Genomic DNA, 14,791 nt, shown 5'->3' on the forward strand with positions numbered 1-14,791 from the left:
TAAAGGTGAATTGACTAGAAGAGTGGAATAAGAGAAGTGATCGTGAGATCATGAGTCTGTGAGGGGCAGGCTCGCGCACGCCCGCTATTCTAGTGACATTTAAAGCGCGCGGCTGCTTCAGTGTGCACGTCACACGCTCGCCGCTGGCGCTTCAATTTAGTTTGTATTCAGCGCACATACAACTCCTGCCGAAAGGCATGGCGTCCGTTACTTTAGGACAGCACCCTGCTCAACACCACCTCGACCCGGATCAGCAACTTCTCCACAAACTGAAGTCGACCGAAAGAAAGAAATTCTCGCGTAAATGGTCGCTGGAGAAGATCATGCGAAACAGAGCGAGTGATGTGGACAACGAGAGAGCCGCAGTCTCAGCATCGCTCGTGTTATTCAATCACGAGCCGCCTTCAGCATCACACAACCGAGGCACTAGTGCCGGTTCGCCACGTAGTAATATGGACGGATCTGTAGTGGACATGGACCGAGAGAACGCTAACAATAACAACGGAATATTTCGCAGACACAGCGCCGGGAGCCGGAGAAGCTCCGTGAAGGACACGGCAAAGATCCACGCGTCTTCATCACCGCAAGAAGTTCGCAATTCGTCGCCGCGGTCAAACTTAAGCTGCTCGCCAGACGAACTGGAGGGACTGCAGATCGACAGGCTGACACAGGCACGGTCAGGAGTGGTGAAGATGCGAAGCGAGCCTCTGAGGATGGAGGCATGGTCCATCTTCACCCCGAGAGATCCGAGGGTGAAGGCGGAGAGGGGAGAGGGCCACATCTTCACCTCCAGGAGGCTGAGTCAGGACTGGTGTGACGCCTGCAGCCATCAGATCAACAGCGATGCACTCAAGTGTCAAAGTAAGAGACGGCTATCTCCTCACCTCACGATAGATAGATAGATGGATAGAGAGATGGATGGATGAGAGATGAATGGATGGACTGATGGGGGATACTGTAGAATGAACTGATGATAGATGTATGGACTGAGAGGTAGAGAGATAAACAGTTTTTTGCTTATTTATCATTGTGTTTTCAGTATACTGATACTTTTATATAATAAAATAAAGATGGATTGATGCATAGACGAATGATCAGATAGATAGATGGATGGATGGATGGATGAATGGATAAGTGAATGGACTGACAGATGGATGAGCCGATGGATGGTTAGAAATACTGTATGGATGGGTGGAGAGAGTTGGATGGATGGATGAATGGATTGATAAATTAAAGATGGATTGATGCATAGATGAAAGATAGATAGATAGATAGATAGATGAATGAACAGACGGATGTTAGATGAATGGATGGAGGGATTGATGGGTTAAGAGAGATGGATTGATGAATGGATAGATAAATGCAAGATGGATTGATGATCGGATTAATGGATGGATGAATGGATGAAAAGACGGATGGTTAGAGGAATAGATGGATGGATGGATGGATGGATAGACAGATGAATGGATGGACTGATGGGGGATAGATAGAATGAACTGATTAGATGTATGGACTGAAAGGTAAAGAGATAAACAGTTTTTGCTTATTTATCATTATGTGTTTTCAGTTTACTGATACTTTTATATCAGAAAAATGAGATAGTTAGCCTAGTTGTGAAACAAGAAAGAAAAATGACAGAGAAGAGAAACACTGACAAAAGTCCATAATGTTTATATAGTACACAAGTGTTGGTTTTGCTGGTATTTCTTCGCTGAAGGGGTTGTTTGTACGGCTCCAGTGTTATAGGAACTTCCAGTATGTTTAATTAAGATGAAGCATGCTGATACATGTGGTGGTTCAGGGAGGATGAGGGGGGAGTTCCCAGTAGAGGTCATTGTTTGTTTTTCTGTTTCGTTATTTGTCATATTTTATTAGTTATGAAGGGGAAGGTGGGATTCTGATGACCCCCTCCAGTCCAGATCACTGGGGATTCTCAAATGAATACTGTGACTTTTCTTGCTAGTAGAGATAGGAATGACTAACATTTGAAGCATGTGAGTAAGGTACACTTGCCTTGCCTTGGTGCACCTAAATTCTTAAATTATTTAGGATTTTTCTTAATTTTCGAGGTACTTGCTGCCTCTCTTTGCGTGATTTGCCTGTGCTCTGGCATTGCTGTTGCACCATTGTTGCTTGCTGCACTCCACTGTCCAATCATGCACTTCAGTTAATTCAATTATTAAATCTTCTTTTTGCTTTAAAGGACAGCTGTTTCTCTTAAGTGGCTTTTCTTAATGGCAGAAACCTCTGTTATAAATACAACTTCCTTGAACAGGTTTGTAAAAGAGACCTGGAATCAAGTGCTGTGTAATTTAGTATGATATACAGAAATACATTTGTGGATTATGTAGAATACAATGACAGTAGCTTTAAAAAAGTTCAGCCAATGCAGTTTATTTGAGAAATTACATCATACAGTGCTCTAATGTCCTACCGTGATCTGAAATGAATACATTTACCCTGATGCACGCTGAGAATAGAGTGTTTGTGTGTTAAGTTTTTGTCAGTCTGTGTGCACATGGTGCATCTGTTCGGTCGTGTGTGTGTGTGTGTGTGTGTGTGTAAAGCGTTGCTGAGTTAGCAGCGTGTCAGCAGTTTTCATTTGGGAAACGTACTGCAGCGAACGGCTTGATGAAAGTCAGACAGTGAAATTGCAGGGGTTTATAGAGTGTATTATTTAGAAGTTAAGGATGATTCTGACATTATACGTTAAACCCGATGACTGTTCTGCCTTTCCAGTGCAGTGAAAAGTCAAATTTGGGCATCTCTTTAACCCTCCCTCAGTCTATTCCTATTAATTTATTATGCCTTTCTTTCTTCTGCCCATACAATGAAATTCAGTGGGGTCCAATGCTGTTTTAGACCCATTGACTTAAGTTGTATGGACTAAAATGGTTGCAGAATTCTTCAAAATATCTTCTTTTGTGTTTGGCAGTAGAAAGTCATACAGTCATACAGGTATGGAGCGAAAAGAGAATGAGACAGAAGCAATGACAGAATTTTCATTTTTCATCAGCAGAATATTGTATCTCTCACATAGGGAACTATTAAAAATGTTGAAAGTGTTTGCAGAAGCTCCTTATCATATTCAATGAGTTCCACTATTTTCATTTAAACCATAGTTTTAAGTGCTTCTTCCTCTTTTTATTCAACCTTTCATTGTAAATGCCAGGGTTGTGTCTAATTTTTCCTGGTAGTTTTGTTGTGGTTTGTAACTGATATTCAGTATGGGATGCCTTGGGGTTTTCCAATTGCTAAATTTTACCGTTTTCAGTTCCTAGGGGTTTTGTGTAGCATTCCATGAGCATGTCCTGATATGCCTCCATTGGCTTGTTTGCTCTGTAGTACAGTACTCTGAGACGCCCCTAGCAGAGTTATTGTACGTGACCAAAAGTCACTCATGGGTAAAGCACAACACTGTAGTTTGTAATTGTTGCTGTTTTGTTTAGAAGTGTCTTGGAGCATGCTGGGAATTGGTGTATTCAAGAGGTTGCGGTGGTGCAGACGGGCTAAAGATGGAGCGTCTTGACTACTAGAGATTACCATTTTAGTGCACACAGCCTGTAATTATACACACTGAATGAAAGAGGCAGTCAGAGAACATCAGTGGTTGCATTCGTCAGTAAACAGCTCCTTTGTTCTCATACTCTCTCCCAAAGGATAGAAAAAACACAAATGAGATCTCTTAAATATGTCAGTTGTTTATCCTAGACAACAATATGATTCAAAAGAGAACAAATTAAGATGTTTTGCTGAAGTCACCTGATTCTCAGATGTTTCTCCTGAGAGGAAAGCATAAAGGGAGAGTTCAACTGAAAAGGAGTACTGTCATCATTTACTCCCATTCATGCTGTTCCACACCTGTATGATTTTCTGCAGAACACAGAAGAAAATATAAGATGTTTTTGTCCGTACAATGAAAGTACAATGTTGTTTTTACCCCATTGACTTTCAAAATATCTTTATGTTCTCCAGAAAGAAAGTCATACAGGTTTGAAAAGGCATGTGGGTGAGTAAATGATAACAGAATTTTTGTATAAAATACCCCTTTAATAGTCTCCACTTGAGTTTCAGAGGATGCTATTTTGATTTATTCATAGCATTTTCTTTTTACTGCTCTACACTATAAAAAGTGGTATTCTGCAATTGTTATGTTGAAAGGGAGCTATTAATTCCCGATCTAACCATTATAGTTTTGTTCAATTTAATTTTGGACAAATTTGGAACCAATTTTGAATAAAACCAGGATAGAAAAAGCATTTTGTAATAAATAAATAAATAAATATCCAATGCATCCTCTTACCGTATGAAACAATATTCTCTTTCAGAATTCAAGGAATTTTATGAGAAAAATATCTGAAATATCTTGCCCTAAGAAAGAATAACCTTCGAGCAATAAAATGTTCCTCTGGGCTCTTTCTTGCTCAGACAACACACACTGCCAATACCTGAAACCTCTCATTAGTCTTCAGTTGCACAAATGCATATCTAAATGGATTGTGAAAGACATAGTGCATGCTCTATTGTGTTTAGTACTGCCATTATAGAGTTCTGTTTCTGAATTACATTCCCTTTACATGACGTGTATAAGCTATATGCTGAGTCACAACAGGTTTAGACAAGGTCTCAAGGTTTAGTCAAGGAGAATAAGTGAATTCTCCTCCGGCAGCCTGTTCACGTGACGCTCCAACTCCCTGCTAATGTGACTCAGTGAGTGAGTTGGTGTCTTAAAAAAAAGGTTCCTCACTGCATGGGCCTGTCTCAAAGCATCAGTCTTACCTGCTCTCTCCTTCTTCTTCAGTCTGGCTTTATGTGTCTAATCTGGCTCGGGATTTTGGCTACCTCCCCCACCCAATTCTGCACCCATCCGTCTGAGGGATGCTGCCTGTCTGCCTTTTGTGTTTAATCCATGCTTGAGTAAAACTGCGTTTAGCCATATTGCAAATGGATTACAGCTTATGGATGCCAGTCAGACATTGGATTGATTTTTAATTAAAAGTTTCAGACAAACTATAATGATAGAAAGAGGAATGTCTTCCTTTTGTTGAGGTAAAGGGATGCTACTGGGTAGATGAAATGATGATATGTAATGAAGATGTAATTTACTTTTTGACTTTCAGAAGCTCAGCTTCCACACATAAAAGTACAGAAAGGCCTGAAATATTGTTTAAATTGCTGGCATTAAGGCTTCAACTTATTTGGAGAGAGAAATGGGATCTTACATAAGCATTATTGGTCGCCCTTTAATTAAACTGATAAGTAAACATTTATAGCTCTTAAATCCCAGTTCCATTCTTTTTTTCAGTTAAACACGATTAGAGAACGTCTAAAACAAGTTGAGTAGGCCTACTTCCAAATCAAACCCCTGGCACAAGCTTGACTGTGTGCTCAACAAAAACCTATTGAAAACAATGTTTTAGTGGTTCAGTGTGCACAGAGTTAACCTTGTTGAAACACAGTTATACAGCAGAAGCTTTGTCTACTTTCTTAATACAACATTCACCTCAAGCTACAGATGGACTGGGCCTGTTAAATCACTTCCTGTTTCAGTACTGTGGCTTCATGGTGTTCAGAGGCCGGATAGGCAGCTATTGCATGAAGGCTTTAATGGTCTGATCAGTTTAGTATTGGACAGTCAGTTTGAGTTGGAGGTTTAGAGTGGGCTGTTTCATGCTTTTGTATGAAGATGTGTTCATAAGTTCTGTGATGGGATGTGTGGAGCAGTTCTTACTGAAAAGGAGGAGTGAGTATGCAAAAGTGTGACAGGGCTGTTGGGAGTTATATCTTCGGCTATAATTAGGCTGCCCTTGGCCACTTCTCTACACCTCTATCTCTCTCAGACTCATTCTCTCTTCTGGGAGACCTGGGGTGAGAACAGCCGGAAATGTGCCACCCCATCTATCATAGCCAACGACAAAATATGCTGTGGTATTTGTTCTACTTTTAGGCTTAATATGCATTTATTTTGGGATAATCCAACTATTTGAATCTCTAAATTGGAATATGAGGTGGGTTATTGAGGTATTTGATCATTAATATCCATTTATTTCAGGACAGTCAATCTTAATGTCTAAATTGGAATATGTGCAAGGAGCCACACATGAGGGGCAGGTGAGGTAATTTATGGAGGTTATCAAGTCTTCACTGATGCTGTAATAGTTGTTGTTGAAAGAAATGGAGCAAGACGCTGCTCTCATTTCTTTTTATTTATAGATATACACAAGAGAAAAGGAGGAAGATGGAGAACGGAGGGCTAGTGTGTTCAGATCTTGAGTTGTCCTTCAGGACAACAGGTTTCTCCAAGCGTGGGAGTGTGTTCTCACACAGGAAGTGGCATGATGGCACAGAGTGACAGGAGAGAGGCGTAGAGGGAGGAAGGGAGAGAGATCGATCGAGATGGAGAGAGAAGGACAGGGAGGGAGAGGAAAAAGAGAGTAGGAGGCAAGAGTGCAGTGCGGCTGTGCCTTTAAGGATTCAATGAAAAACATGCTGCAGAGAGCAGGATGAGTGGGTGCAGTCTGAGCTGGTACGAGTTCTGCACTGCGTGAGAAAAACAGGAGCACGGACGCAGAGAGAGAAGAACAGGAGAGAGAGTACCAGTCAGCTGAGGGGGGGGTTGTGTCAGAGGGTAGGGGTGCAGGGTGGCAGAAAGGCAGGGAGGGGGGCATTCAGTGCACAACACAAAACCGAGCGCAGCCCTGCGATGGTGGACACACAGGAGCGACTGGCGCAGGGAGCCCACACCACGACGCAACGGAGCCGCAGGCGCCCAGCCCCAGCCGGGACGGCGGCCGCTCAAGGACCGGCACCTGGAGCGGGACTCAGTGGTGGCACTTGGGTCATGGCCGCAACAGGCCACAGATAGCGGCGGTCATGCTGCCGGAGATGGGCACAGAGGAGGCGGTGGCCAGCGCCTGCTTTGGACAGGTCTCCAAGCGCCTGGGACGGTTCTTCCGCCGCCTGCCCAAGTCCCGCTCCTGGTCCGAGGGCCTCCGCATGTTGCGGCGCTCCAGCAGTAGTGGGACCCTCATGTTATCAGGTAACTTAAGAGATGAGAAATATGTGTAAGGAGACTGAGATGAAATGGGATTTGGTTCAGTAAGTGAATGTGAGACTCGAACTCAATGTACTTTTATCTTCTGTGGCTAGAACTGTCCAATTAGGCTTCTGTCATTGAGCTCTGCAGTGACTTTCACCTTCCTTAAATAGCCCTGTTTTGTTCTTGTTAGCGCATCACGTTCTTGCTCTCCTTTCCTGCTCATTTGGTCCCTTCCTTTCCCTTATCTGTCTCTTTTTTTCTTTCATGTTGTATCTATTGTTGTCTATTCATGTGTTGAATAGACATTGATCTGTAACTTAGCCGTTAAAAGCTTCTGTGGTTCTAGAATGTACCAGTAAACCAGGCAGACAGAGTGCAATGTAATCATGTATACATGTAGTCAGTCAGAATAATGCTTAGTTATCACACTGATGTGCTATAGTGACTTTTTCAACGCCAGTGGCACAGATTTACCTGAATCTGGTCAGAAATGATCCTGGTCTGAGTGATTTCTATGGCAATCCTAGTTGAGTTGAGATGAGTGTTCTGATTGGTCTGTAGGCTGTTGCTATTCAGTTGCTGGGGTGTTGGGTGATCTGGTGTTTTAGGTGGGGTTCTGGGCGATCTCTAGGGTGTTTTCTAGGGGGTTCAGCTGGATTTCAGGTGTGTTCTTCTAAGTGTTTTAAAGGGGTTCTCTGTGATCTCTTGGGTGTTCTTGTTGATCTCTGTCTTATGATTTCAGATGATCAGATTATTTATATGGTGTTAATTGTTTTTTATAGGGTTCAGGGTGATCTATAGGCGATTCAAGGTAATCTGTAGGTTGTTCTAAGTGGTTTTAAGGTGTTCTGGGTGATAGCTAGGGTGTTCTAAGTAGTTTTAAGGGGTTATGGGTGATATCTAGTTTGTTCTTGGTGATCTTTATGGCATTACTATAGGTGTCTTGTGAAATGGATGGTTGCATACAGGCAACCAAGTACTAAGATCATTTTTTTTATATATTTGTGTTCCTTGATATGGCTCAGGTCTCTCCTCCCTTATTTTATTTGTTTGTTTTTTGCCAATTTTATCATCTGTCAGGCTTATAAGTTGTAACATCGTATCTCTGATTGCTTATAAAGTAAAAGAATAGGCTACCTCTCCCTAACTAATCACCCAATTTGAGGCATTATTCATTCTAATTAGTTTATTAATAAATTAGGAGTTTTGAAAAATGTTACATTGTGTTTGTGGAATCATATTGACCCAGTGTATCATATCATGGATTCCCGTCTGTTATTCTCATGGATCGTTTGTTGTTTATGAAGTCGAGTTAGGCATCGGTGGATGAATTTGATCTCAGTGCTGTTTTTGGCAAAATGGCATTTTGATCAGAAGCCAAGGGAGTTGAAATTGAATTTCCCATTGATCTGGACCGGAATCTCTCTTTGAGTAGACGGAGACTGGGATATAGTACACCAGCATAATGAATAAAAAGTGATCTGCTTTAGTGCAAGTTAACTTCCCTTCTGTTCACTTAGTATCATACTTGAATGAAAAGCAAGATATACTTATGAGGCTTCTCCTTTTTCAAAGTGTTTCAGAGAAAGTCTTCGGTATAGATTGATGGTTTCACATGTGAAGTTGATGGACGGGGTGCTTGAGTTTTCATAGCAGTGCTTTTGTATGGACATGGACAAGTAGCGTATAGTAACATTTTTGAAAGTGTCAGTGCAATGCCTTATGGAATCACATCTGACTCTGGCTATTAAGTCACAGCATACTTCACTTTCTTTGTCATGGCCAATCCAATTAACTCTTAAGCTTTTTGGCAAATATGAACCTTTTTAATCTCTGGTACAGAAATGTTTATGAGTTGAAGAGCGTTTAAGATGACGGCAGCACTTTCTCACCCTTTCTGCTTCATGATGACGTTAGCCATCAGCTCCCGCACACACTGACTCACTGATGTGGATGACACATGCTGAGTGAGACAGAGATCAGCAGCAGGCGGTGTGAATTTTTCATGTTATGATGTAAATACCCAACTTTTCAAGTAGGATTCAAAGTTTCATATTGAAGTTTTGAGTATTTGAATAAGGTTAACACAAATACTGTGTAAAATAATGAATAAAACAATCAGTCAACTGTACAGTAATCATGTAAAACTTACTTTAGGCTTTAAAGATCTCCTTGGTTTTTTATATATGTAATGTTATTTTATAATATTAAAATATAATGTTATTTTTTATATATATTTTATAATACTAAAATAACATTGTATCATATTTACCTACATTTTTCATACATATACACTCACTAACTTAAACGCTCTTATAAAAAAAATGTTTTTGTCAAGTCTATTATTGTAGCATAACCTATTTCATATAAACCTGCTAGTGCCAGAATCAGGTGGTCTCTTTCTTTCTAACTAGATTGTTCTTGTCCAGAATAAGCTGCAATGTGAACAAGGCCAATCTATTGAGCCATTAGGTCTACAGAACATAACTATAGATGTGACTGAAGTTTAGAAGTACTCTTTCAAATGGACACTGAATGTTCTATCTGTGTGTGAGCTTGATTGTGAAAGCTTGGCTGTGAAATACTGATAAGACCCTAAACAAACCTGTCTGTATTCAATTTGTCAGCACCTGTGTTCAAAGTAAACACTGGACACACACTTCTTTATGTTATTTGTCTCCAACGACCCAGCCTTCACAATTACCTTCAATTTCAATTGACAATTTCCCACCCACAACTTGACATTCTCTGTGCAGAAGCTAGCTGTACATCTGAGGTACGGCTGTGTCCGTGGCATGTGACCTGGCCAGTGCAGCTTATTAAATCCTTTAGATTGAATTTTAGTGCTCTTTCAGCATCTTTAGACTTCAAAAGGTTTTACCCATGCTGCATACGACAAAACATCCTGATTTGCTCTGTCAATACTTCACACCTCAGTAGGCCTTGGTTTTCCTAAGCTAAGCATTAATGGGGTCTGGGCTATTTCTATTCATTATGTTTTAATAGGGTATAAACACAGAGTGCCAGGCATCGTTTTACCGTGGGTTAATTTCTCCCTGCATAAAATATATATATATTTATTTAATCTTGTAGTATTCTAATGAGAGCATTTTGATTCAGACTGAAATTCTTCAAAATCATAACATTTTCCAGGATTAATTTGGATGTTCAATTCCAAATTTTCAGTGTGAATTTATGGACACCAATATATTGATTGATTGATTGAAGTTTATTTCGAGCAAAAAAAAAAAGAAGAAAAGAATATACATATATTAACACAATAAAAAATAAATAGCACAGTTTATCTCCCATATATATATATATATATATATACATACACACATATACATTACAAATAATAACTATACACATATATATATATACATACATACATATACACATGTGTACCTGTACACACACACACATTACAATTTTGATACACATATCCACATAAATTATTTACACTAATAATAGTTGCTTGAAAGGGAGTGGAAAGAAGTATAACTTAAGTAGTATATCATCGCAAACATATAGAGAAAAGCTTTCATCCAGTAAAAATAATGTTGTTTCTTGTGAAGATGCAGACTGCAGGAAAAAAAACAAAAAAACATTTCACAGGTCCATTCTTTTCTCAGTTTTGGGTTGATCCTGTTTTTCCAGTTGCTGCTGAACTAATGTGGGGGTGTCTGCATGGCAAATAAAGAAACAAGGAAGCTGAGGAGGAAGGGAATGAAACAAGGAATGAGAGAGAGAAAAATAAAGAGAGGAATGTTGTAAGAATATAGAAAGGAAGGCTCTCAGGGTTTGTAGTTTTTCTGATTGTCAAATATACATTTACACGTATATCAGCCTCTGTATCCATATATATGTAGGTGTAAATGGGATTAATGACCTGTGTAAATGGGATGAATGACCTGAAATAATGTTGAATTTGGAAGTATTGGCCAGAATTTTAATATCAGTGCATTTCTATTAGGATTTTGTTGTGTGGTCCCCATTAACATGGAAAATATCTGTTCAGTTTAATTACAGACTAAATACTCACTAACTACCCATGGCTATTATTCCAAGGGTTGTCTATGAATGTCTAAGCTAAATGCTTGCTTTGTTATAACAGATCTACACATTTCATAACACTACACACTCATTTATTTCCACCTCTAATAAAGAAAATCATTGTACAGTATGTGAGTCTAAAGAAAGATTCTTTACTTCAGCACATTTGTTGCTGTTTGAATGAATGTGTGTGTGTGTGTGTGTGTGTGTGTGTGTGTGTGTGTGTGTGTGTGTGTGTGTGTGTGTGTGTGTGTGTGTGTGTGTGTGTGTGTGTGTGTGTGTGTGTGTGTGTGTGTGTGTGTGTGTGTGTGTGTGTGTGTGTGTGTGTGTGTGTGTGTGTGTGTGTGTGTGTGTGTGTTGAACTGCTGTGTGTCTGTGTCTGTTTATCTGAGTTTTTGTGTCTGTTTCTAATTTAGCAACATTAATTTGGGCTTAAATTACAGGGTTCAGTCAGATAGGTTCCACTGGGACCAGGTTGTTGGAATATGATCCAGGATGATGCCATGTAGTGTGAATGAAATGGACCAATGAAACTTCATTTTTGTTTTGAAGGGCAACCTTGAATCATGGGAAAAGATGCACTGCAAGGCTATAGGGTCAGGTTCCCTGACTTGGCTGAGAGAGAGAAATGGCAGAAAATGCTGCTGACTGATGCAGAATCAGAGAAACAGAGAGCAAAAGAGAGCAACGCTGAGTGAAAGGGGTGGTACAGTAGCTGGGATGCATGTGAGCGGTGGCTCTGAGAAGGAACTGTGACTCCTGAGGTGGAAAAATGCTGATGAATGGTAGAGGAGAGGGAGAGCAGAAATGTCAGAGGGAAGTGGGAGGCGAGAAGGCTCGTGAGGGACAAAAAGGCATCAGTGTTCTTGTTCCCTCTATAAACTCCCCTTACATTCCAGCTAACGGAGGGGAGTTTAGCACACTTTTCCAGCTTAATAACCAAATGGTTTCTACTGATCAGCAGACATGGTTAACTCCAAGAGGAAGTGGCCATGTTCAAGTGGGAAGTATGTTTTAAAGGGACAGGCCCAGAGATGCGTATTTGACCTCTCGTACTGAGGAAATTCCACACATAGCCAAATAAACATTGTGTTTAATGTGACAATGACAAGAGCTTGACCTCTTCTGTCAAAAGCACTGTTTTATAGCAGCAGTCCAGCATTTCCAGGTTATGTAAACTACACTGGTAATGCTCTATCAATAGGGTTTCGCTAGCAATGACCCCAAAACTACTCAAGAACATGAGTGTGACCGCGCTGTTCAGAAGGCTAAACAAATAGTCTGGGGTCACGGTTTCATGTGTCTCTGGAATGGAGTGTTTATTAGACTTTTCTCCACATGAGAGAAGTTGACCAATAACTTTTCCCTCAACATTAAGATTTTAGACATAAATATACGTGTAAGACGAAATAATGTGTAATGTACAGCATATATTACATGTTGTAAATGGTCTCATCCTTTATGTTCTTATGCATTGCTTTTTTTGCTAAATGTTTATTTGAATAGGCCTAGTCCTGCAATGTATCATGGATGCAAGTACATATAATCCAGAACCTCTGTGCTTCAGTTTAGCAGTTTTTATTTACAATTTATCTTACATTTACGCAGCTTGAAATTGTCACATTTTTTTATAATTATATCCTTCCTTCTTAAAAAACAAAATTCTACTTTACATAGTAGCTTACATTGTTCATATCTTAACAAGGATGTTTTAATTGAAAATATTGAATTAGCATAATGGTACATTTCTCTTCCTGTGTCCGTTATCATTGATAAAAAAAAAAAAACTTTAACGAAAATTAAAGCTACAATATGTCATTTTTTTCGCCGCTACGGGTCGCTAACCTCTTACAATAACAAAGGCGTAGGTTGATGACGCAGTGAATAAGCGAAATCATGGAACTTGTCGTCAAGCCGATGGATCTAATAATGTTTATGGATGTGTGAATACATTCATGTTTTTTAATCATTTTCATCATGTTGACCTATATAACATTGATTCGTTTTATGTACATTTGCTCACATGTCTAATAAAGTACATGCAAGAGCAGCGTCCCTGTCAAGTCTTGACTCGTGAAGCTCTGTCGAAGTTTGCCTCGAAGTTTGCCTCGAAGTTTGCCTCGAAGTTTGCCTCGAAGCTCTCGGCATCTCGAAAATGCCAGGCCGATATTGATCCTCGTTTTTTTTCTCCTTTTGTCCCAAAGTCTGTTTGCCATGGTCCGTAATGTTTGAACGAAACAACAACAGCGTGAGCGTGCTGCTAGATGTAACGCAGTTGTCCACGTCTGTCGCCATGGTTACTATGGCAGTACAAGCGGAAACCAGGGATAACACGGATATTACGTCATAGACAGTCGACAATTTACAAGGGACTATTTAAAATTGTGAATTTCTCTGAATTTACTTATTCTTGGAAACATTAAGGATAATGTGAGCACTCAATTGAAAGAAATATATAACACTGTGCAAGTGGTTTTTGGATATTTTGATACAAAATTCTTACATATTGTAACTTTAATATGAGGTCATAACAACTGCAAAAAAATTACAAAACTGCATTCAAAAGTGTGGAGACACTAAGACATGTAAGAAATTAATACTCCTGTTCATCAATAGCATTTAAAGTACAATAAAACAGTAATACCTATTATAAATGATTTAATTAAATAAATATTGTTATAATAATAGTATGCAGGACAGCACTGACACTGCTTGGAATGTGAATCTATGAATCTATGTGAATATTTCATTTATGCTTGTTACCTTCCTTCAGTTTTTCTCATATGGTCTTCTTTATGAACAACTAAACCTGGAAGTGTGGCCTTTTGATAGATTTTACATTCCAGACAGATGGGGGTACCCAGCCATATTCTGTCTGGTCCATCAGGGTGAATCATGCATATTGTATTATCCTCCACACCGAGGGCACTTCCAAAGACGCGTTAAATCTCAGCTGATCTCCTGCGTTACTGTCTGTATCCCCAGAAGTTGACGGTCAGTAATAAGCCCTTGGCGGCGCATTCCTCAGATTAATCCGGGTTATGGGGTTCAGACCCCACTGCAGTAAAGACATGTGATGATGGGGGGTTGGGGGTTATGCACAGTTTAAAAGATAAAGACATCGGTTCTAGGATCGTCCTGTTGCACTAATTACATTACATGTAATTTAAAGCGTTTCAAAGAAGATTTGGGTGTTATAAACCTTCAATCTTGTTTTTGTCCAATTTAGATTTGGTTGGAATAAACTATATGAACTGAAACCCATCAGTTCTTTGCCTTCTATTTTGTTAGTACTTTCTGATTAACACTCATTAATACCTTTAGTTTAACTTTTTGACCCATATTTTTATGAGAGTCATTCTATAAAACAGGTGCCCTTCCAGTTTGATATGAGTGATTTAAAAAATTAAAAAATTTACCATCTCAAGCTAAATTAGTAAAGGTATATCGTTTATATATAGCATTATACTTATACTATTATACTATTATATATAGTAAATATCACTGCACCTTTAGAGAAGTTGATGAACAGGGATGATGGTGACGGGTTTGAAAATGGTTCTGACACAAGCCGTGAAACTACAAGATGCTTTTTATAAGAGAGGTTATCAGTTGTTTAAGGTTTACTGTACAAATGGTAAGAAGGTTGACAACATTAATAAGTGATAAAAGAGGAGACTTTTAACTCGTCCTTGA

General features: G+C 39.5%; 1 protein-coding gene and 1 long non-coding RNA gene across 2 annotated transcripts in view; one reads left to right on the top strand and one right to left on the bottom strand.

Annotated features, from left to right (window-relative positions):
- The first annotated feature begins 121 nt into the window (after positions 1–121).
- rassf5 (Ras association domain family member 5) overlaps positions 122–14,791 on the top strand; it is a 42,541-nt gene continuing 27,871 nt past the window's right edge. The window contains exon 1 of the mRNA XM_082156150.1: positions 122–861. Coding sequence (XP_082012276.1) covers positions 198–861 — 664 coding nt within the window. The 5' untranslated portion in view covers positions 122–197. The remainder of the gene's footprint in view (positions 862–14,791) is intronic.
- On the bottom strand, positions 11,393–13,356 carry LOC309488121. Its single transcript, XR_014202025.1, has 2 exons — positions 13,227–13,356; positions 11,393–13,190 (listed from the first exon to the last, which is right to left on the bottom strand). It is a non-coding gene; the product is annotated as an uncharacterized lncRNA (long non-coding RNA).

Source organism: Leuciscus leuciscus, assembly GCF_965113295.1.
Source record: "Leuciscus leuciscus genome assembly, chromosome: 23".
NCBI classification, from domain to species: Eukaryota; Metazoa; Chordata; class Actinopteri; order Cypriniformes; family Leuciscidae; genus Leuciscus; species Leuciscus leuciscus.